This window comes from Cavia porcellus, unplaced genomic scaffold (genome assembly GCF_034190915.1).
Source record: "Cavia porcellus strain 051 isolate PalLab524CR breed Dunkin Hartley unplaced genomic scaffold, mCavPor4.1 scaffold_3, whole genome shotgun sequence".
NCBI lineage: Eukaryota > Metazoa > Chordata > Mammalia > Rodentia > Caviidae > Cavia > Cavia porcellus.
The window spans coordinates 18,417,101-18,441,915 of NW_026947486.1; the positions used below are offsets into that span (position 1 = coordinate 18,417,101).

A 24,815-nucleotide genomic window follows, 5' to 3' on the forward strand; every position below is an offset into this window, starting at 1 on the left:
AACTATAGCATGTGCTGGAGATGGAGCTGCATAGACAAAATTCTATGCCCTCAAAGAATTTCCATTTATTATGAGAAATGATTTACACAGGTGCTTACAAAAGTGGTACTACAATAAAGCATTATTTTTTATAATTATTCACTAGGGAAATCTCTTTGAAGTTTTAATTGGTTAGGGGATGGAAAAGACATTGAGTAATACACCTTTTGGACCCTCTCATGACTAAAGGATGGTCTGTACTGTGTTTCTGATTTTCTAGTGCCCTATTGCTATAGAAGACTGGTTATAGAAACATGAAATGGGAGTCAAGATGCCATTCCCAGGATGGCAAAGGTTATAATAAGTTTATGAACGCAGCTCTTGGTCAGCTCAAGAGTAGAGTTCTTTGGGTTTTAGCTTCACTTGAAAAATAATTGGGGTCAGAGGGGCCCCAGAAGCAGCAGGTGCTTTGTTAGTAGGTGCTCGGTTAGGGAGGCAGCGGTAGAATGTGTCAATTATCTATTAATCATTTCTTTAAGAGGAATTTATTTGGACTTAAAATTCAAACTTCCAGAAATAGAAAAGTAAATTAAAAATTCAAGTCTCTTTTTGAAGGAATTATTTAAAAGGTTAAAGCATATCAAAAGGAATAATTTTGGGAAAAGAACTAAAACATGACAACCTCTCTATAGCTATATATTCTATAATGTGGAAAACCCATGTCTGAAATACACAAATTATATCTGAGGTATGGTTTTCAAGACAACAGAAGATGAAGCATAATTTCAAGATTTTCTTTTGTGATTGTTCCAATCTGATAAAAGCAGGTTATGAATCTAATTAAGTATAGAAAAATGTGCTGTGGCCCTTTCAGCTATCTAATCACACATTAATCCAACATTGGAAAGATAAATACATTCATTGTACTACATGGTGTTTTTTTTAAGAATCTATAGTTAGTCTTAAAAAGATTGTTTTCAGATTAAACTGTTTGGTAGCTAATCAGGAGTGGTCATAAAGAATATTTAACATGTTAAAGAAAAAAGCTATCAAAACAAACAATATTTCTTCATGAGTCATCAAGTGTTCTTAGCCTTAAAACTTGTGGTATCTGATTGTGCAATGGCAGTGTCATGTGCTCTCAAAAGGAAAGTAGCTGGAAGAATGATGTTCTTTATGTTACTTTCTAGAATACAATAGCAAAAATCTCACAATACTGATAATAATGGCTAGTGCTTACATAGTGTTTATGCAAGAAATTGTAAGGCATTTAAATCAGCTAAATGTTCAAAACCACCCCATGAAGGCGGTTCTATTACTCACCTTTTGACAGATAAGAAAAATGAATCACAGAGAGGGTAACTTGCGAAAGGTCACTGAGGTGGTAAACAGCAGAGGTATGATTCATATATAGGCAGTCTGGCTCTATAGGCTACAGCCTTAAACCTTAAATACAACACTGTTACACTGCCCCAGGTGTGAACGAAAGTTGATGCATGCTGGATGGAGCAGGAATGTGACTGAACACATGTTGACTCAAGAGCCCTACAACCTAGGGACTCTGACTAGAGCTGTCTAATTCTGAAAGCACAGAAACAAGGAATAAAAGAGAAAGAATAAGACAGTAAAAGAAAATGCAACGTATGTGTGAAAAGAATATCCAAACATGCTGAAAAACAAAAGACTTACATATTATGTTAAGAGATTACTTCCCAGGGAAGTATTTGTAGAAACTAATTAATTCTGAGTTGGAAAACAAAACCTTGAATCTTTCTCATATCACTAACACAAGTATCCTAGGACAGGTTAGACTAAAGATGTGATTGCGTACTCTAGCTTTGTTAAATCCCAGGATTACCACAAAATTTTGTTTCACGCTTTTTATAAATAAACAAAGTTTTCTCAACTATAAGATTTGAAAGCATAAGAAACTGGAAAGCTACAGAAAGCATATTCCATATGGAGTCAAGAAAAGTTATTGAATCTTGATTTTCTAACGTAAAGGTCATATTTCTTGCTTGCTCTTCAAACATTATAGATACATACAGGATAAATTAGAGTTAAGATAGTTTTTTATTTTGATTATATTTAAGGTAGTATTTTATTTTGATTACTTAAGCTCAGTAGTTACCACTATTTTTAAATCTTTAGAAATTGGATTTTTGTGGAAAGAAGTCTCTTCAAGTATTTTTATTAATATATGAAAATCTAATTTCATAGCTCATTATTTGTTTAGATAACGGTACTTTAATCCAAATTTAGTCAGTTTATACATTCAACTATAAAATGATAGTTGAGAAGCAGAATAGAATATTAGAAATGGAAATAGAATTGTTTTTTATCTTTTAAGTAACTTTACAATCATCTGGCAGTAACAATTATGTAATTTCTTGCAGTTTTTAAATGGATGTTTCTTTATTCGGAGATAACATTGAATGAGAGTTCTTTAGAACTAGAATTACAAGTTTGAGCCAATGTGATTAAATGATATGGAATAATGTAATCTTAGGATGAAATATCATCAGCCACTAAAACTAATTTTATAGTAGAATAGTTAGATAATATTCACAAGTAAGGAAAAAATTGTAAAATATTATATAACTGATTTTAATTAGGGAAGTCTAGAATCATATATACTATATTATTGCCAATTGTGGTTATTGTTAGGAAGTTGATTATGAGCACAGTTTTCTTATTTGTAGCTCTGGATTTTAAAAAGAACATGCATTATTTCTGTACTGAAGGACAAAGAAAACGGGGTGGGACAGTAAATTAAAGTATGTACATCTATGTGACAGCAAACAGTGGCCTCTTTGATAGCACCTTGGTTGATATTGATTTCTTTATAGTTTTTATTGTTCATTTGTGAGAATACATATGTGTGTGTGTGTGTGTGTGTGTGTAAGAACCCACCAAAAATGTATATATACTTCAGCAGTTTGCTATACTAATAAATATCTAGAAGCTAATGGCCAGCACTTTCAGTATTTCTTGTATTTGTAGAAGCCAAAGGTAACTTGTATCAATCTCATATTGTCTCAATAAATTTAGTATTGGGGGCTGTGGATTCAGCTCAGTAGCATAAGTGCCTGCCTGGCAAGTGTGAGGTCGTGAGCTCGATCCCCAGAACTAAATAAATAAATAAATTTAGTATTAAAATATTTATAAAACTTTTCCTTTTCCTGATGTATACTTTTTTTAGCTGTATCTATCTGTCTGTCTCTCTTGCAATATATATTTTTATTATTAAGCCTAGTAAGCTTTGCTTAATGTAGCTGGAATAACTGCATTTAAAAAAATTTATTGTTGGAGGCTGGGGATTTAGCTCAGCGGCATAAGCACCTGCCTTGCAAGCAGGTGGTCGTGAGTTCGATCCCCGGTACCGATAACAATGAAAAAGGCAAAAAAAAAAAATTATTGTCATAATTATTTTTAAAATTAATATATACTTATTTATTGAACTATAAAAAATAAAGAATAGAAAACATAATTTTTAAATCATTCAGAATTATATTATACCTTAAACAGTCTTTCTAGGAACAGTATTTAGAATTATTTAGTCTGTAATCAGATGAATTAGGTTCGAATCATAGCTGATACTTAATAGTTTTATAACCTTGGGCAAGTGTCTTAACCACTTGGCCTCTTTGTTATCTCATCCATACAATGAATACCTATATAGTGAGAGTGAAATGTATTACACATGTAAAGTACATAAAATTTCCTGGTTTATAGTAGGTGCTCCTTAAATTTGATCTCATATTGTGTTATACTGTGCAAATTTGTACCATGGCTTTAAAAAATAACATTATGACATGAGTACTCCCATTTTATATTTTTGTTATATTTCATGAACTATGAAATATAAATTTTCAGTATCACCAAACTAAATCATCTATCTGGTAGTTTCAGTAAAGAAGAAAAAATTAAATTATGTTTTATTTCTTTTTCTCCAGCACTGGGGATTGAACATTGTTCTTTGACACTGAGCTGTATCCTTAGCCTTTTCTTTACTTTTTACTTTAGGTCTCACTAGGTCACTAAATTCCCCAGGCTGAGATGGAATTTACAATCCTCCTGCCTCAGCCTCCCAGGATGCTGGGATTATAGGAATGTGCTACCAAACCCACTTTAGTTACGTTTTAAATTGAAGAATAATTAACATTTGGTATCTGACTCAGTCCTACTAGTACACATTACAGTACAAACTTTTTAATAATTTATTTTACTAGTACATGTTTGCAATTCATGCAGTTTACAGTCATCTTGGGGAATGGTTACATGTACATGTTACAGCTTGTTTCTGGTTTTTTAATCCTCTGTCCCTCCCTCTCCTCCAGTTCCCCTATCCCCTATTCCCTTTTCCTTACTTGTTGATATTATTTGTCTTAGCTCTTATGATGACTTATATTGTTACAGTAGTTAGGGTTATTAGGATCCTGTACATGGCACATCTTTATACCTCTCATTTCCCCTTTCCCTCCTCTTCATCCCTAACCCTGCTCCCTTAAACCCTTTCAAGAGATCTTTCCCTTTGTCTCCTTCTATCATTGCTGTATCATTTTCTTTGTACTTCGCCTCACTCAAATGAAAGATACCATATGATTTTTAAGTTTGTGTGTCTGATTTATTTTACTGGACATTATATTTTCTAACAAATGTCTCAAATGTGTCATTCTTTGTAACCTAGTAGTATTCCATTATATACAGATACCACATTTTCTTTATCCAGTCATCTGTTGATGAATATATAGACTGCTTCCAGGATTTACCTATTGTGAATTGTGTTCCTCAGCAGTGCCTCTGTTTCTCCTCTACCACATGGGCCACTTCCTTTGTATCATTGTCCTACTTTTTTCTTCTTTGTCAGTTCTCTTGGTCTCCTGTCACTTTTGTTCCTCTTCAAGCCACTGTCCTCTAGACTCCAGACACTTTGGCCTGGAGAAGATGAGTCACTGCCATTCAACTGCTCCATCATTTTGTCCCTGTGCTACTAATTTTTAACCAGAACCACCTATGTGTAAGAAGGAATCTTATAAACTTGTACCTCCTCTATGGACTTGATTCTTTCCACAATTCTGGTTGTAAACCAAGTTAGATAAGAACTGAAGCAAATTTAATGGTTAGGCTCAATGTTGACCTCATGGGGAAATTTGATTCAGCTCTCATTCAGTTCAGTTTGGGACCAGAATCATAGAGAAAATTGAGTTCATGAACTGAGGAATCTTTATATGTGAGAATGTGTTACTGCAAATGCCCTGACTTAGAGTTAATAACTAAAACAAAAAGCAACATACTGTGTTGAATTTTGGACGGAAAAATGCTTGAATAGGGTAACATTTTTTTTATCTCAAATGTTTATTTTAAAATCTAAAGGAAATTTTATTTTTCACAGATGGTTGGTAAAGGCTTTTTCCTAGTTCAAACAAAGGAAGTGTCCATGAAAGCTGATGATGCAAAAAGGGTTTTTCAGGACAAAGCACCTGACTACCTTCCCCTTCTGAGTAAAGGTAACTTCTGAATGATTGGTATACTTCTGTGGTTATTTTCCTGACATTCAGATTTGATTTATTCTTACCTTAATATTTCTCTTTGTCTTCTCATTTGTTATATATATTTCCTCTTAATGTTCAGAAATATCAAAATTTCACATCATGCAAGAAGCCCTACATAACTGACTAGAAATTAGGCAATATTTTTTCCTTGTTCTCTGTTCTTAGTAATTAAAGATCACATGTTATTGCTTGTTATTTTTAGTGATTATTGTTGTGCATTGTGCTGCAATGAGTTAACATTTTATACTACCTGCCTGAAGTTGCAAAGCACTTGATGTGCTCTGACCATACTGAGAAAGAAATAATATAAAGTGATATATTATTTTATGTATTTAATATGATTAACTCAGGTAGAATTAGAATTTCCCCAATGAGTATCACCAATCCACTTCAGATATTAAAAGAGAGGAACTGGAGTTTGTTGTAACCTCCTGAATGGTTGCTGTCCACCTATGTTTGATGCTATACTGCCTCTAGAGGACAGAGTTCTGTTTATCTGCTCAGAATGAGAGTGTTGTTCGCTCAAGGCTAAATTTTAATTAAAAAACTCAAACCTTTAAGCTTTCAGCAGCTTTCAGAATAGAAGCACATACCAAGTGTAATGGACATCCTAAAGTGTGAAGATTAGGAATAAAGTGAACATACAAGTAGGTCTAAATTAATGATTTGTTATTTGCATCATGTTATTGTAGTATCATAGTATTGTTCCAACCCAAATAATAGTATCTGCGTTTTATTCTATTACTACGAAACCTAGAACTAAAACAGCTTATAGGAATTTTAGGAAATAAACATCATAGAAATAGGTCTTAAAAACCAGACATTAGGCAGGAGAATTGCTGTGAGTTGGAGGCTAGCTTGGGCTACAAAGTGAGTACAAGGCCAGCCTGAACTACATAGTGAAACCCTGTCTCAAAAAGACAAAAACAACAGCAACCAAAAACAAAAACAAAAAACAAATATACACATAGGAAGTACCCAAAGACTGATGAAGTCATGTCAGAAAGTCACAAGAGCCAACTTGAAATGGTTTCTACAAGACAAATTTGGGCACAATTTCACCACTAAAAAGAATGTTGGAAGCTGGAGGGTGTAGCTCAGTGGGGGAACATTTGCATAGCATATGCAAGGGCCTAAGTTTAATACCCAGAAAGAGAGAAGGGGAAAGGGAAGGGGGGAGGATAAGGAAGAGGAGGGCGAAGGGGAAAAAAAGAAAAATGAAGGTAATAATTTAACAACAGAAATCCATCCCTCTATGGTGATAAGGTACGGAGAGGGGAAAATACAGGAACACTCCTCTGCTGTTTACAGAATATTGTGAACTAATAAATGTGTAAGAAATGATAGACTTTGGAAATCACCATTTTCCAACCTCAATGTAATAATTACTTCACACAAAAATTACCTGTAGATGCCAAAACTACTGTGGGAAATGTTGCTAAGAAGTAGGATATTTATATTCTAATTCAGAGAGGAAACATACCTTTAGAGTAGAGATTTTGTGATAACTATTAACACAGTGATCAAACTTAGTGTCAGTGATCAGTAGCTTGACATTGTATTTCTTCTGATGAGCTTCAAAGAAAAGTACATCACATCTCTTGTGACGTACTTTGCCAAAACAATTTAACTTAAATCTAATTGAGCCAAAACTTAAATTCTAGGCTTATAAGAAGAAAAGGAAAAGTGTTAAATTAATCCATGAGACAATGAGCTAAATCCAAAATAGAAGACATTTAATAAGACAACTAGCTAGATTTCTTCAGGCACTGTTAGAAAACAGAAAAGATGGGGAACTCTTCTGGAATAAAAAATCTGAAGAGACCTTACAGCTGAATGCAATGAGTGAACTTTGATTGAATTTTGGATTGGGATGATCTGAGCTATAAAGCTATAAATGACATTTGTGGGACAAACTGAAGAAGTATGAAAAGTATATGGATTATTCTTATTTCCTGAGGTATGATAATGTTATTGTAGTTATACAGAAGTATGCTGAGTGTCATATTAACAAAACAAAAAACCACATATATGCACATGTTATGTAGCACACAATAAAGCAAATTTGGTCATATTTTCATGTGGTAGGTTTAGGTGAAGGGCACAAGGATATTTGTGCTGCTCTTTCAATTCTCTGAAGCTTTTTCAAAATAAAAACTTGAAGAAAATTTAATAACTGCCCAATTATGCATTGGTTCAAGAGTAAACAGGCTACCCTGCAGAAATTAAAGGTGGCTGTTGATCATCCTCAGGCAGTTTCTCAAGCTTGACACAACTGATGTTTTAGGCCAAATAATTATTTATTATGGGTGGTTATCTTGTGCTTTATCAGATGCTTAGAAGCATTTCTGGCCTCTTATCTCCTAGATACCAGTTGCTTTAGTCATTGCAACTGAAGTTGTTTTTAGACATTGCAAAATGTCCCCTAGGGGGCAAAATTGCTCCTAGTTGAGAACAACTGTTCTAAGAGTGGACTTACACTTTTGCAAATTCACTTATATCTCAGTTTGCTGCCACCTCAGAGTGTCTACATTTTCTTCTTCAGTTAAAGTAGTCATGATTATTTTTTAGTTCATAAAGTTATATACTTAAAAAAGGATTTAACGTTTTCCATTTTGAGAAATTTCCAAATCTAACTAATCCTCAAATTCATCTAGGGTACTTTTAAAAATACAGATTTCCAGCCAGATATGATGTTACATGGCTGTAATCCTGGCTACCCAGGAGGCTGAGATGGATGGATCACAAGTTTGAGAGTAGCCTAGCCAACATAATGAGACTCTCTCCTAATACGTGTGTATATGTGTATGAATGTATGTGTAATTAACATACAGTTCCCCCCACTTCAAAAAGAATGATTCAAAAGAATCTGAGCTATGTACATATAATCTGCATTTTAATAGTTTCCCAGATAATTCTGAAGATTAGCTAGCTGACTTGTTTTGGTTTAGAGGGCCACTCATTAATTTATTCAACAAAACAGTAGATGAGGTCTGAGAAGTAGCAGAGGTAGAGTCAAATGATATAGTGTCTTGTAGGATACTGTAGAGACTTAGCACTCTAGTCTGAATGACATGAGAAGCTTCTGGACTTGTTTTTTTTTATTGGTGTTTTAAATGAACTTTTCTATTGGAATAATTTTAGTCTTATAGAAAAATTGCAAAGATAGTACAGAGAGTTTGTGTATACCCTTTATCCAGCTTCCCTTAATGTTAATATAACCATGATACATTTGTCAAAACTAAGAAGTGTAAATTGGTAAAAGTGCCATTAACTCAAACTGTAGACTTTATTAAAATGTTACGGGTTTATCCATTATGGTCTTTTTTGATTATAATCTAAGAATGTAATCTAAGTTCTCACATTGCTTTTTCTTGCTCTGCCTCCTTAATCTCATCTGTGGTAATTCTTCAGTCTTTACTTGTTTTTCATAACTTGAAACTTTTGAACAGTTCTGGTCAGTTATTTGGGTTGGTGGTCTGCTGTTTTTCTGGTTAGACTAGAGACAACAGGTTTGGGAAGAAGGTGAAGTGCCCTTCTGTTCACATTGTATCATGGGATACATGATATCAAAATGGGGTGGTATCTGCCAGGTTTTTCCTTTGTAAAAATTCCTATTCTCTCTTTTCATACCGGTTTCTTTTTTTTTTTTTTTTTTTTTTTTTTTTTTTTTTTTTTTCGTCTTTTTCCTTTTTATCGGTACTGGGGATCGAACTCACAACTGCCTGCTTGCAAGGCAGGTGCTTATGCCGCTGAGCTAAATCCCCAGCCCCTCATACTGTTTTTTGGAAGTGAGGCAGTAAGACTAGCCCACACTCAAGGAGAGGAGAGTTAAGCTCCACCTCCTAGAGAAAGGAATATCCACATATATTATTTGGAATTTTTTTAAGAGTCTTGCTCCTTCTTCCCCATTTATGTAATCTTTTTATTTTTTATCAATATTGACTCATGGATGTGTATTTTATTATTTGGGTTATAATGCAATACTATTAAATTGTTTCACTTTTAGTTATTTGGGAGCTCTTTGGGGTTGGCTTCTTTGTCCCATTAACATGTACCCATCCTTTTTATTTTTGAACACTTCTCTTACTTTAAGGCTCTATAAGATGTTCCAAGTTCATCTTATATTTTCCTTGCCCTAGAATATCAATCATTTCTCCAAGGAGCCCTGGTTCTTTTTATACTAGAATATTCAGAAACAAATATATGGGAGTTAGGTATGTCCATTATTCCTAAGGTATCCTTGGTTCTAGGCTCTTTCAAAAGTCAGAGATAGGAAATATTTGAATATAATAGGTTCTAACTTCTTTTCCTTGCTTTTTTGTTAACTGCTAACTCTAAAAGTGAAACCTGAATCCCATTCACTTGTATTTATTAAGCCCTAGCGTACATACAATGTAATTTTAGAACTAATAACTTATACCTCTGTGAGAAGTATATTTACCAACTATAGTGCAGTTGGTACTATACAGGTTTTTTATCTTTAGCTTTACAGTATTCATTCAAAATGCAAAAAACTTACTAAAGTTAACTTCTTTCCCTTTCACCCGATTCACTGAGGTCATGGCATATATATGTAATACAGTTAGATTCAATTGTCTCAAGCTACATTCATCCTGAGATTCCTTAATATCTTCCTTAATTTAAAAAACTTTGCATACAGTAAAGTCTGGTCTACATAGATTTTGACAAATGGGTGGAGTCCCCTACCCTATTACCACAGAAAGTATTTCTACCCTCCTATAAAATTCCCTTGTATGGCTTCTCAGCTCCTAGCAACTGACTGATTTCTATCCCGTTAATTTTGCTTTTTCTAGAATATTACATAAAGAATCATGTAACACGTAGCCTTTTGGGTATGGCTTCTTTCATTTATTAGAATGCACCTATGATTCACCTATTTGGCTGAGTGACTCAGTACTGTATCTTGCCGGATAGTGTTCTTTGTATGGATATACCAGAGTTAGTTTTTCCATTCATTCATTGGATATTGTGATTGTTTCTGTTGTTTTATTTTGTTACAATATAGATGATTGAACCCAGGGCCTTTGCACTGAACTATATCTTTAGATCACTTTTTCATTTTTATTTTTTTATTTTGAGACAAGACCTTGCTAAGTTACCACTATACTGCCCAGGCTGGGCTTGAACTTGTAATCCTCCTGCCTCTCAGAGTGCTGGGATTACAGGCATGTGTCATTATTCCCAGTTTAAATCTCATACTGACTTGCAATTGGATCTCTTTGTTCTAAAACTGTTTTAAAACATACATGTTTAAATAATTTAAGTCAACCTTATAATAATAACATAGTACTTTATTCATATTATAAAGCCATAATAACATTATATTATCAATTTTTCCTTCCAATCTTTGTATCATTATTGTCATATATTTTACTATTACATGTGCTATAAACACTTAATACATTTTTAGCATCATTGCTTTGAACTGTCAGTTATTTTTAGAGTTATAAAAATAAGAAAAATATAGATCATATTTTACTGGAGGTTTTAGAGCAAAGGAGTGTCATAGTTTTCTTGCTGGGAATCCAGCTCAGGATCTTGTGCATAATAGCCAAGTACTCTGACACTGAGCTATATACCCTCACCCCTCATAGGCTTTTTAAATATAACTTCTGGTGCTGGCATTGTGGCTCAGTGGTAGAGCACTTGCAGGTGGCCTGAGTTCAATCCCAACCACCCACAACAAAAGTAATTACTGTAATTCTGTTTGCTTTATGACCAATTAGAAGGATGTTGCTGTAATCAAATTGAGACATTATTGTGGTTGATTCTGAGGTCAAGTTAGATAATTCATAAGGGTTCACTATATAATACATCCAGAAGTCTTTTTGTCCACTTTAATCTTAGAACTCTTAATGACAGTTGAAATATTTATACTAAAAGCTACTGTAAAGTTTTTAAATAAGACCTTCATGTTCCAACACTATAAAAACAGGGCCAATGATCGCTGTGAACTCATGGTTCAGTTTGAAATAATTATAGTAATTAAAATCATCATCATTAAAGATACAAATAGGAATATTCAAAAAGTACATCGTCAACAATGTAGTTCTTTAAATTTTAGGATTATTCACATATGTTAATCAAAACTGATGTACCTGTACATATTTTTATTGATAGTAAGTACTTTGTCAGAATATTATTAAGTAACTTATTGAAAGTTCATCACAATTTCATCAAAGAATATCAACCAAGATACATGTTGTATTAGTTACCTTTCAGTTTTCTCACAAAATAGAGAAAGGTTTATTTTGACTCAAACTATGATTTCAAAGGTTTCAGTTTGTTACATGCTGACTCCATTACTTTGAACCTCTCGTGGCTCAGATCATTATGGCAGGATAGGGGAGAGATGAGAAAGGGAGAAAAGGAGAAAGAGACCCTTCAAAGGCACATCTACTAGTGACCTACTGCCTGCAACTAAACCACCTCTTAGTGACCCATTCAGCTATCAGTGCATTAATCCATTGATGAGATTAGTGACCTCATGATCCTCATGATCACCTTTTTAGGCCCCACCTCTAAATATTTCTGCATTGGGTATCAAGCATTCAATACATGTCCCTTAGAGGACTTTCCAGATCCAAACTATAACCTGTACCTACATAGTTGTTCTAAGACTGTATTTCTGAATTCCACATTATAGTCTCTCTATAGAAAACATGAATTTTTAGTAATACTCAATTTTAAAGAAAATCTACAGTGTTTCTTTGTAGTGATTCTGAATAAATGTATATTTTACCTTAATTCCTATTTTCCATGCTACAAATTGTAACCCTTACATTTAATATCAACTTTTTTAAATTCAGTATTTATTTGGCTTAAAAGACTTTTAAAATTTCTTTTGTGAATTTCCAAATGTAGTATCTCCATTCAAAAGTGGAATTCAGTAACCTCACATGTCCCATCCCCAAGTTTTATCAACTTTTGCCTTACTTTAAAAAATCTTATACTCTCTTTTGCCAAAATATTCTATTCAAATTTTGATTTGTCATATCATTTTATCCCTTAGTATTTTAGTATATATCTTAAACTTAAAGCAGATGTTTCCTTCAATAACCACAATGCATTGTCATATCTAACAGAGTTAGCAATAATTCCTTAAGATCATCTGGTATCCAGTTCATAAGCAAATTTCCTTGATTGTTTAAAACAATTCTTTATGTATTTTTATAGTTAATTTGATCTAGATATAAATAGGCCCACTCTTGTAATTGGTCGTTTTGTGTCATATATCTATTAATCAAAAACAGGTATTCTTTCTTCTCTTTTTATGTGAAAGAAATTTGGTCAATTATTCTAAAGTATTCATGGATTTGATTTCTCTGTTTTTGTCGACTGGAAGTTAGATCAAGCCTTATTTACATTCAGATTTAGTTATTTTTGGCTAGAAAACTTTATATGTGCACTAATTCCTATTGCTTTAAATAAGAAGGTACATGATGTTTGATTATTATACTTTCAATCATGCCAAGTTGATCAGTGAGTTCAGGTGATAATGACCTTTTCATTGTAGCATTCCTGGTATGATGTTAAAATCATTTGATTTTTGCCTGAACCAATTCTTTTTTAATAGAGTTGCAAAATGATCATTTTCTAATTATATCACTACCTGTGCATTTACTAATGGATGTTAACAGAACTTCCCCTTGTATTCCAGAGGTTTTTGGTTAACTTGAAATATGCTTCACATTTCAAAAGTAGAATAAATAAAGAGAAAAATAGCATCAATTTTCAGAGTAATTAATTGCTATCCTAGCAACTTCCAGTGATTTTATGTATTTAGAATATTTTAATTAAGTGCAAGAATTACTCAATCTTTTTTTTTTAACCATGTCTTACCTTTGGTCATTAGGAGCCCCTTCGGGCTGACTTTTGTGTCCTTTTGATAAAATCACAATGGCCTTTGTTACCCTTGTTGCTTCTTGGCACAACTGGACAGTCCAGGTTGATCTTCATTCTTTCTCCAAACATGTAATTATCTACATTTTAAACGTGATTTTGTAGGGGTTTTTTTGTTTGTTTGTTTTGTTTTTTGTATCGGAGATTGAACTCATGACCTTATGCTTGCCAGGCAGGCCCTTAGACCACTGAACTAAATCCCCAGCCCCAATTTAGTAGTGTTTAAGTAGAGAATTATATTTAGAAATACATATTAGGTGATATTTCTTTTAGTGGTTGAGATGTTATTTCTTTTTGCCTTTTTCAATGAATATAACCAGAAACCAAGTTGTTTAAAAAAAAACTAGATCATGAGTTAACATTCACATTTAAAATTGAAAATATAAGACAACAGTTTTTTGTATAAAGTTAGCTATGTTATTACAAAATGTATAGGAAGTCTCTGCCAACACCTTTCTAACCTTGCCAATCAAATATTTTAATGGAAAATTTTAAACATAGGACAGATTAATACAGATATTCCTCATTTAATGACCTACCTGTTTAATGACTATTTCAAATTATAACCTGCTGCTCAGACTTAACCGACCCATCTTATTTGAGGGGGGTACATCTTGTTTGTAGAGCCTCAGTGTCTTTTTTGGTGTACGTCTTACTTTTCTCTCATTCCTGAGACAAAATATTCAACATCCAAAACTAAAGGGGGGAAAGGTTTATTTAGTTCACAGTTTGTAGCGGTGTCAGTCCATAATTTGCTAGCTGCAAGGCAGGGTGCACAGCAAACAGGAATTGCAGAGGAGAAACAGTTCGTGCTGGCCAGAAGATAGCAAACTACGCAAGAGACAGTCAAAACATTGCCTCATGAGGTTGGAATAATTGTTTTCTCTGTGTGGTCATGTCATGAACTTGATATACAGTTAGATTCATTTAATTCAGTTTGTCTTAATTTTTAGGAATTGCTTTTGCTTTTCTTCCACACATAATTTTAGGTTTTTTTGAGGCATTGACATGATAGCCAATGTCAAAATTATATGAAAAACGTACATTCAGAGACGCTTCACTTCCACCCACCTCTGTCCCTTCCACCGGGACCCCTTCTTTCCTCCAACAGGTAAACATTTTTCTTAGGTTTTCCTCCCTTGATATTTATCTTTTTACATTACAGTCAAACTTTCTAAATACAGTAAGACCTTGGTTTGCAAGAATAATTCATTCTGCTTGTAATTCAAAGGATGTGTATATCAAAGGAGGGAGGGAATGAAGGAGAGAGAGAGAAAGAACCAGTTGTGATCATGAAATATCTCACAGACCAAGTTACTTGTAATCTGAGGTTGGACTGTAGATCCAACTATGGGAGTGTTGCCAATCAGCCTAGGATTCTTTTGCTTGATCCAAGAATCAGGAAAGTGAAGCTCTGCTAGCAGTCCTGATGTCACTAGATGATTCTGGATGCCAACACGAGGCAGCCAGCTGTTTGTCACTGCCACTGCCAGCTGTCACAATCCGATGCCAGCTTATGTTAGATACTATAGGTCACTGTCTAATGCCTGCTTGTGCTGGACACTGGAGGTCAATTCTACCAGATGCTGTGTCTCCGCTGCTGGTCTTTGTTGGCTGCTGTCTGGAGTTCTTTGGTGATTACTCATCTTTCTTTGAAAGATAAAAATCCTAAGTAGATTTATAAGACTTTTGGAGCCCATACTATCTGAGAAACTAATCACAAGTAAATTTACAGGAACACCAAAAGAAGTCTTTATTGTAACAGGGTCTGAGCTGCAGCACAGACAGATTAGTACACAGGAAGGAGACCTAGACTAAAAGTGGACATAAGCCTGAGAAGTGCTACTGTTCTAACAACTTGAGGCCCAGATCTAGTAAAGGTAAAGATTGAAACCAGGAAATCTTCTGGAAGGCTTGCTGTGAATGTTGGCTATTCAAATAAGGGGCCCACCTCCCTCCCTCTCTCCCTCCATCCGTGATCTTAGCCACTCAAGGGTTCCCTCTCCTCAAAAATTTAACTATCATCTGAAGTGGCAGGAGTGAGGGGGGGCACCATGCTGTGTGGATACTGCCATGTTGGAGTGGAAATGGTAGGCTGATAGGGAGGAAAGACACGAAAGCATGTTTTTGGGGGTAAAAGGGGGAGCAAAGGGTGGCCAGGAGGAGGAGCACCCTCTTTGCTTGCAGGGCCAAAATGAATCAGGCGCTTTCCTTCTGTCTCAGGTGTGGGCTCTCTAACATAGCCTTTTCCTCCCTTTAGAATTGTTTCCTTGTGATTTGTTCATCTCTTGCTTCATTTAATACCTTCTGATTATTACCTGCCTCCCCCACAGAGCTTACCAAGAGCAAGAAAACATTCCCAGTTACTTTCTTTACCCAGTACCTACCATAATCTATACCCTCTGCTGCTAAAAAACTCATATTTTAATTTGTTCTTTGTGGCTAAGTGTATACTATAGTTGTCTGGTATATATTCTCCCATTTTTGCATTTGTTTTCTGTATTAAACCACAAACTTTCAGTTATTTTGGTGCCCAATGTAGTATAATGTTTTCTTCCTCATTCTTGTAGCACATGACTACATTCAACTTATTTCATTCATTCACTTTATTACTATACTTCATCATTCTATGTTGTTTTGTATCTATTTAATGAATTTATTTTTTTTCCAAGAAATTTGTAGTTCCTTGAAGGTCAGGACTTCCTTATCACTACTTGAAGTAAGAAGCAAACCCATTAGAAATATAGTGATACTAATTGAATTAAAGGGCGTATTTTTGCGTTTCTAATTAAGGACCATGCTTACCAACAATTTGACACTAGGAGTGCCAGTACTACATTTTGATCCAAGTTTACCAAAGATTTAATCATGAATCTTGACTCCACAATTTAAGGTACAAGGCATTTAAAAATATTCAAATTAATTTATTGGAAAGGAGGCACAAATCTTCTATTCATAGAATTATAAAAATTAAAGCTTCATCATTGTTTCTAAAATATAGTTTGAAGACGCACTCGAGGAAAATACTTTCAGGTGGGCATTACTTTGCTGCTTGGCCTCAATTCCTATTTGGCTTAGCTCCATTGTTGGTGGCCCAGAACTTGGCTGGTGAGTAGGAGAGTTGGAAGCAAAGCTGGCTGCCTGGCAAGACTTACTTATGTTGACTTGGATTGCTTTTGATATTATTTGCTATTTTGTCAACTATTTGTGCTGGTAAATGAGAAGAGATTCTCGGGTTTTTATAGAAGAATAAAACCTGGGAAAGCCAGACTATTTACAACACTATTTGAAAATGTGTCACTAGTCCTATAATAACTCCGAAGCTACTTCGCATGGGATGAGACTCCGTTAATTTGCTTCATGATTAGTGTAGCAAGAAGCAGCTGAGGGTAATGTGTCCCATCTGTCTACTTCCCTTTTCCTTTTTTCTCGCCCCCAAAGAATATGCTGGAGATGCTTCAGGGGAGAATACAAGATTAATTTTAGAATATATTTGTATTCATACTAAGAAAACACTTTTTGGGTTTACTTATAGGTCCTGTGATTGCATTGGAGTTTAATGGAGATGGTGCTGTAGAAGAATGTCAACTTATTATAAATAAGACATTCAATGGGACCAAGGTATACGATTTTATTGACTATATTCCATATTGATCTTTCATTTTATTTCCTTTTCCTTATAACAAAATAGTACTTTTATCTCCTTTTTAACCCAGCACATTGATTTTTAGAACTTATCATAAATAATTGGATACTAAGCTTTGAATTTTCTTTGCTAAACTAAAACTTTAATTGCTTAAAATAATAAAATAAGAATTTACTTAGCTTCAATAAAACAAAATTTTTAAAGTAAAAAGTCTTAGTGTCTCTTCAAGCCCTTGCATTTTTAAAGTGATATGTTGTAAATTATTTTATTTCTAAGATTATATTGTTTAGAAAGACAATTCTGTTCCCTGGGGTTCATTTTGATTTGTTTCAGTAATTCATCACTGAACGTTAAATTTGAGGTAGATAGGTCTTGAAATCATTACAGATATTTTCTAAATATGTTGTGGAAGTTACTATATCTAAGAATTTCAGACTTAAATAGCTTAATATAATTTAAAAATAAAAGAGGATTAAATGGATAAATATATAATTGACTATTTTTAATAAATAACAGTAATTTTTATTTCATCCTTTTGCTTTGTCTCGAATTTGCAAAATTTAAGATACTTTATCTTCCATCTCATTTTATCACAATAATGCGAAGGAAGAAGGCAAATATCAAATTTAATAGAAAAAGGAACTGAGAGGTGAAATGGTTATATGATTCAGACTTTTTAGAGTTAAATTGTTAAGATGTTATCTAATTTAATTTTCTTATTTTACAAGTGTGGAAACTGCCTCCAGGAAAGTTTATTAAATTGCCAGCATCATGCAGCTAGTTTATGATAAAGCTAGAATAAAATCCATGTCTCCCCTATTTCCCTGGCTGACATTTGTAGAACCTATTCTTGAAGGAGTTCTATAGAAGAGGTTTTTTTAGTGATGTTCAGAAAACAGTTCTTTTAAAATTAGCAATACATGCTGGGCATGGTAGCACACACCTGTCTCAGCTAATTGGGAGGCTGAGGCAGGAGAATCACTTAAGCCTAGGAGTTCAATGCCAGCCCGGGCAACAAAATAAGACCTTGTTTCAATGAAAGGAGTATAGCTCAATGTTGGAGCATTTGCCTGCCATTGATTCAATACCAACCACTGCAAAAGTAAATAAATAACATAAAATAAAATTAGTATCTTTAGCAGCTTTGAAAAGCACATTAAATTTTGCTTCTCAGCCTACTGAGATTTTTATTAGAAAACAGAAAAAAGAGTTCTTTAAATAAATTTTACTCAGTAGCTTTCATGATATTGAATGTTGTACATTATACAGTAAAATTCCAGGTGTTATAAAATGTGACCGAAGGTTTGGAAAAGCAAAGACATTAATTATATCCAAGTGATTTTAAAAGTTTAATTTACATTATAGCTACTGAAATCATACCACACAGATTCTATGGAAAATCTATGAATTAAATATTATAAATGATATGTTTGAATTTCTTTTAAATAAGCTTGTGACTTTACTCTGTGGTGACGTGGCCTTTGGCATTTTGTGATCATAGTTCTTATTTTTATTTATTTTACATTTAAAATAGATTTTTGTATCAGAAAACAAGGAGACAGCATCTGAAGATGTAGACAGCTTCTACAACTTTGTTGATATACAGATGGGAATATGAAGTGCAATGTGGAATCAAGGATTTGGTATTAAGCCCTTTCCAGCTTTTGTGTATAGAGTTTGATAATATGCTTTTGTGAATTAGCAGTGATTTTTACTAATGTTAAAATTGTTAAATGTTATTTTTAATGACTCATTGAATACTGCATCATTTTAATAACACATTAGATACTGCAACTATCAAAATAGCTTAATTAAATAATTTTAATCTGCTTAAAAACTATTTAGCCCACTTCAGTAAGCTTACAGTTTTCTTTGTTTACTTATAATAACCCTTACTAGAAAATAGAAGCAACTATCAGTTCATGATTTTAATCCTAATTAAATGTTCTTTCAAATCTCTGATAATTTAAACATTCCAACTTTCCTCAGTGCTCCACGACATTTGAGTTAGAATATATTTCATTGCTTATTTTATGTTTTTAGAGGGATTTGTTACTATTTGATCAATTAGAATAAACCTATGTATATTTTTTCATGTATACATATCCAGTTAAATAATTGTCTCGTAGTTGCATTAAATAGCTAATGAGATTGTATATATGAGTTGACATACTACTTTTTAAGTTGAATTTCTAAGGAAATCAGTGGTTTTGATTTCTGTAGCCCTAGCTACTCAGATGGGTCAGGCAGGAAGATCACTTGAGGCAGCCTAGGCAACAAAACTAAAACAAAAACAAAGAAATAAACATTTGATAACTAGCTTTGCAAATAACTGTAATAACTGATGTCAGTATGGCACTATCAGACTACTTCATAAGTAGTATGACTATTTGAATAATTGGCACATTGTTTTGGTTTTTGTAATACAATTGTTAGATATCTCTTATACTTCTGGTAAGAAAATATATGCAATAGTAAAACTACAGAAGCCTAACTACTAGCAGCTTTTATAAAGGTGATTACTGTTTGATCAGCTATCTCTTGGGCTATCAAGAGATTTAGAACAAAACTTTGTTACTTTTAGGTAAGAAATAGACATGATGATAACCTATGCAAATTATCAAGTAATGTAAGTATAATAAAATTATTTTGGTTGCTTTCAAAACATTTCTCAAATCTGCCTGATCATAGTAATTTGCCAGGAGGCAGGGTAGAACTATTTGTTCAAAAGTCTATATTCTTAGACCTAATCCTCAGATGCACAGACTCAGTCTTTAGCTCAAACTCTTTGAAGGATTATGTTACAATCAGTTCAAAGAGTGTTGATAGGCTGATCCTATGCGAAGGTGCTGAACCTGCCATCCACAAAGCATGCAGCTAATAGGAAAACAGCTTTCATAAGCCTATTTTCTTTCTATCTTTCTTTTTCCAGTACAGAGAATCAAACCCTGGGCCTCATACATGCTAGGAAAGGGCTCTACCACTGAGCTACACACTCAGCCCCATAGGCCTATTTTTAAAAGGCCTATTTTAAAATCTGAAATTTAATTATGTTTTGATAAAACTAAGACCTCAAATGGCCACTTGTAAAAAATTCTTTTTACAGTTGTTACTAAAAATACATTTTCATGTCTAAAATATTTTTGGATATTTTCAGGTTAACTATTGTATTGAATTGCATGTTAGTATGTAGAAATAATACATTAGAAAACTCTTCACTTTAAATTAGTAATATTGAGCATCCACATTGTGCCTAGCTCTATGCTAACCATTAGCACTGTACAATTTCACTCCTTTTATTAAGAGCATTCTATTCTAAAAAGTCAGTGTGATTTAATAAGGTACAAATAAAAATTGGTGACAGGTTTAATTTTGGTCATAATTTACAAATAATCTTTACAAATAGTGGTTAGACCATAACTTTTTCTTTAGATAAGTTACATTAAATATATTGCTTCCTATCATGATTATACTATTAAACATCATTATTCACAGTTGAAATAATAACAATACTTTGTTTTTGAAAACTAAAATACAATGCTATGCAAAGATATAGATTGAGTTCATTATTTATCTATGGTATTTTAACAAACTCAGGAATATAATAATAAGGGAGATGTTGATGTAAGATTTTCCACTAAATTTAGTATCTGTTAACCAAAGCCTAAATTTTTACTCTTCAATTAGATAAGAGATTTTTACCTGTGTTTAATCTTTCTTTCTTTCTTTCTTTTTTCTTTCTTTTGGTTGTGGTTGTGATAGTACTGGGGGTTGCATACTAGGCAAGCACTGTATTATTTAGCTATATCCTCAGCCTAATTTGTCTTGAAGTATAGTCATTTGGCTTCTGAATGTTTGAAAAGATTTGTTTAAATAATGATAGTTGTTTTTATAGTTCTAAACTTTGATAGTAATCAAAATGTACTATAGTTCACTACTGAAATAGCAATTCATGAAAAATTATGGGCAGTGAAAAGTTAGTAATTTTATTATTAAGTTATACATGTTTAAACATTAATTTCTTTTACATTAATAAGTACTGCTAGTTTTGTTTTGTTTCTGTATCTAGATGTAACTTTTATATACAGTTTACCTAGTGTTTATAAAATATGATTTGTAATAAATGTTAAAATGAAAAATGGCTTAACATTGATTCTTTTTTTGGTTGCTTGAGACAGGGTCATGCTATGTAGCATAGCTGGCCTTGAACTTACTATGTATTCCAGGCTGGCCTTAAACTAGTGGCAGTCCACCTGCCTCAAGTTGCTGAGTGTTAGGATTACAGGTGTGTGCCACCATGCCCATCATAACACTCATTTTTTTGTTTTTGGTAACACTCATTTTTGAAGAGCATTTCTATAACTTATGTGCCAAATTTTTTAATGTTAAAAGCAAAATAAACTTTTCTAATCTATGTTATATGTGAAAAAAAAATTGTATGCTCAGTGTGTATGTCTCTTCTGTGTATACATAAGGCACTGTGAAAAATGCAAAGGAAGTAGAAAACCTGTTCTAATCTAAGCAGTTTCCAATATAATGCTTCCTTTGTTAAAATGAATCATATTTTATTATGATTCAGTACTTACTAAGATTAGGTATCTTCACTTTCATATTTTAAAAAAGTGAATTTATTATACTTCCTTTTAGGCTTACAGAAATGGACCTTATTTGTAAGTCGCTACCAAATTTACTAGCCTTTTGTTTTCAACTTCTCCCTCTCCTACCTCATAAATCAGAAGTATTAAAATTACAGATTGGTCAGTTTTTAAGTAACTATTTTTATTTCTACATATAAAGGTTCTACACATACATTTGGAGTACAGGGGAAAAACAGAAATTGCAAGACAATAATAAAATTCTTAATGGATAATTATTGGTGTCTAAAATTTGTTTTAATCATTTATAAGGGATATATTTAACTATTCTCTATAGAAAGAAAATAATATTGTAATTATGACATGATTACTTCTTCAAAACCCTTTCTAGAAAATGCTTTAAAAATGTTAACACTCAAAAAGTCAAATTTCATGTAAATGATACTGATACAGTAATTTTTTTATTCTGGAATATCCCCCCCAAAGCCCATGTGTCAAAGGTATGATTGCCAGCCTGAGGTGCTGTTGGGAGGCAATGGGACTTTCAGCAGGTGAAGAGGTAGGAGAAGAAAGTTAGGTCACTGGGAATATGCCCTTGAAGGGGATATGTGGATCCTGGTCCCTACTGGCCACCATGAGGTGAGCTGTTTGCTCCATCATGCACCTACCCCCTATGATTTTCCTCATTACTGGCTTAAAAGCAACAGGCCATTTGACCATGAAATGAAACCTTTGAAACATAGGGCCACAATAAGCCTTCCCCCTTTAAAAGATTATTTATCTCTGGTGTTTGATACAGTGACCAAAACCTAAGCAACAGAAAATGAAAACCTTTTTTTTGTGAAAATGGAGTCACTGTTAACCCATTTTTCTCATGGGTAGATTGAATGTTTGGGGGTGGAGGTGGAAATAAGCCTGTATAATACTTTGTCTCTTTCCTTATATGACTTGTTGGTGTTTAGTGGCAAACCTCAGCAAGATGCTCAGAAATGGTGATTTTTTTCCTTTCCTGTGATTCAGTGCTTTACTGATGAGGGCCAGTTCTCATCTAGAAACAGCCAGCAAAAGTGATAGAGAGCCCGCAGAGTTTTCACTTTGGCTCTGATCCTGTCTTTGGGGCCTGTCTTCACTGCTTCAATTTCATCTGGTCCACTTGTAATTGGACTAATGAGCACTAACTTGCCAAAATTGTGTGACAAGTAATTTACCAATATTTGTAAAGTGCCTTGAAAGTGAAAAGTACTTTATATGTTAAATATTGTGCTGTGCAAAGTAATAATGATGTTCTTTTAAAGTAGTTCATCCATGAAACCACACTCTTGCCTATGAATAGGCAGCTGAATAGGAAGGGTTAGGTTTAAGAGGCTGTTAAGTTGTAAGTGCTGTTTGCTTAGTGACTGATGTACCTTAATTTGACAAGTGTAGGTCAGTTTGTTAGTCTCATTAATAGAACATTTTATACTATTTCATCCTAACTTCTTTTTTTTTATCTTTTTCCTTTTTATTGGTACCAGGGATCGCAGCTTGCAAGGCAGGTGCTTATGCTGCTGAGCTAAATATCCAGCCCCCTTCATCCTAACTTCTAACCAGACATTATATTAAGTGATTTCATCTCAGTGGAGTCATCTAGTTTCAGGGCTATGAAGGGTCTAACACAGCCTATTAGTTTGAATCCCTAATTTCCTTCCTTTCTTGGTGATTCAGTGCTCTCCTGGTAAGGGCTGGTTCTTATGTATAAACAGTCAGCATAGATGGTAGAGAGCCCTATTGTTTTTTGTTGTTGTTTGTTTTGTGTTTTGAGACAGGGTCCTACTACATAGTTAATGCTGGCCTTGAACTCACTGTATTGCCCAAGCTAGCCTTAAACTCATGGTGATCCTCCTGCTTCAGCCACCCAAGTGATGAGATTATAGGTATGCCATCACATCTGGCTCAGTTTCTAATTCTGTAAATGAGAAAGAAATTGAAAGTTAGAAAGTTTAGATGGCATGCCCAAGCTATACTGAACTACAGAGTAGGCTTCTTCATTTTTCCCTGGGATTACAAGAACAAGACTCAGCTCATCTGTCTCCAACTATGTGAAGCCTTTTCTGATACTCATATGGATTTTCAAGTACTTGTATCACTTTATTACAATTCTTTACCCATGCCTTTCTTGCTACTATATGATCTGTGGACCAGTAGCATCAGTTTCAACCAGAAACTGGTTAGAATCTCAAGCACCACTCCAGATGTTGAATAAGCATCTAGTAAGACATATTCAGGGGGTTAACATGTACAGTAAAAGTTTGAGATTCTTGTGCTGAACTTTTATGATCAAACTCTAGAATCAAGACTTAGAAATATTTACATTCCTAAAGTAGCTGAAAGTCTAATAATGTGATTCATGTTTTATTAAATATTTCTGATTGAATGATTCACAATCCAGTGCCTCATTTTGCTGGATCAGACTTTAGGCTTTTGTGTAATTCTCCTTGATTGCTTCTGAAATAAAAATATTCTTTAATATTAAACTATTTTTTTGGTTTATTTTGTGTTGAAGTAATAACTGGTTTCTGCTCACTAAAGCTCTTAGAAAGCGTTAAGAATATTGGTGGTGTTTAATAGAAACAGATAGGAACACAGATGTTTCTGAGTTAAATTTTCAACTGATGTGTTCATCTATTCAAGCTTGTTTTATTCAATTGAGAAGCATTACATAAAGCCAAAGTGGTGATTTGTTAATCACCACTGAAACTGATTTAAAAATAAATCACAGCTGGGTGCTGTGGAACACACCTGTAATCCCAGCACTCTGAAAAGTTGAGGCAGCAAGATTGAAAGTTTGAGCCTATCTTTGGCAGCTTAGTGAGACTTTTTGTCAAAAAATACAAAAGGCTGGGAATGTAGGTTAGTGTGAAAGCCCTGGATTTATCCCTAGAGCAAAACAAAATAACCACACAACTGCTTGCTTTGGGCTTGTGGGAGAATCACTTGGTCCTCCCTCAAAAATGTGCTCTGATTTCAACAGTCAGATGTTTCTGACTTGAACCTGGAGTTCAAATACTTGAGATGAAAAAAAATACTGACCTCCTTTACACATCTTTGGTCAGGTATATCATTAATTCTGTGGTA

The 24,815-nt window shown here is 33.7% G+C and overlaps 1 protein-coding gene across 1 annotated transcript in view; it reads left to right on the plus strand.

Moving 5' to 3' along the window:
• The window catches only part of Rp2 (RP2 activator of ARL3 GTPase), a 37,148-nt gene extending 12,934 nt beyond the window's left edge, over positions 1-24,214 (plus strand). Inside the window, exons 3-5 of the mRNA XM_003462540.5 lie at positions 5,375-5,489; positions 16,996-17,081; positions 18,641-24,214. Of these exons, the coding sequence (XP_003462588.1) occupies positions 5,375-5,489; positions 16,996-17,081; positions 18,641-18,724 (285 nt within the window). The 3' untranslated portion in view covers positions 18,725-24,214. The remainder of the gene's footprint in view (positions 1-5,374; positions 5,490-16,995; positions 17,082-18,640) is intronic.
• Positions 24,215-24,815: the final 601 nt, after the last annotated feature.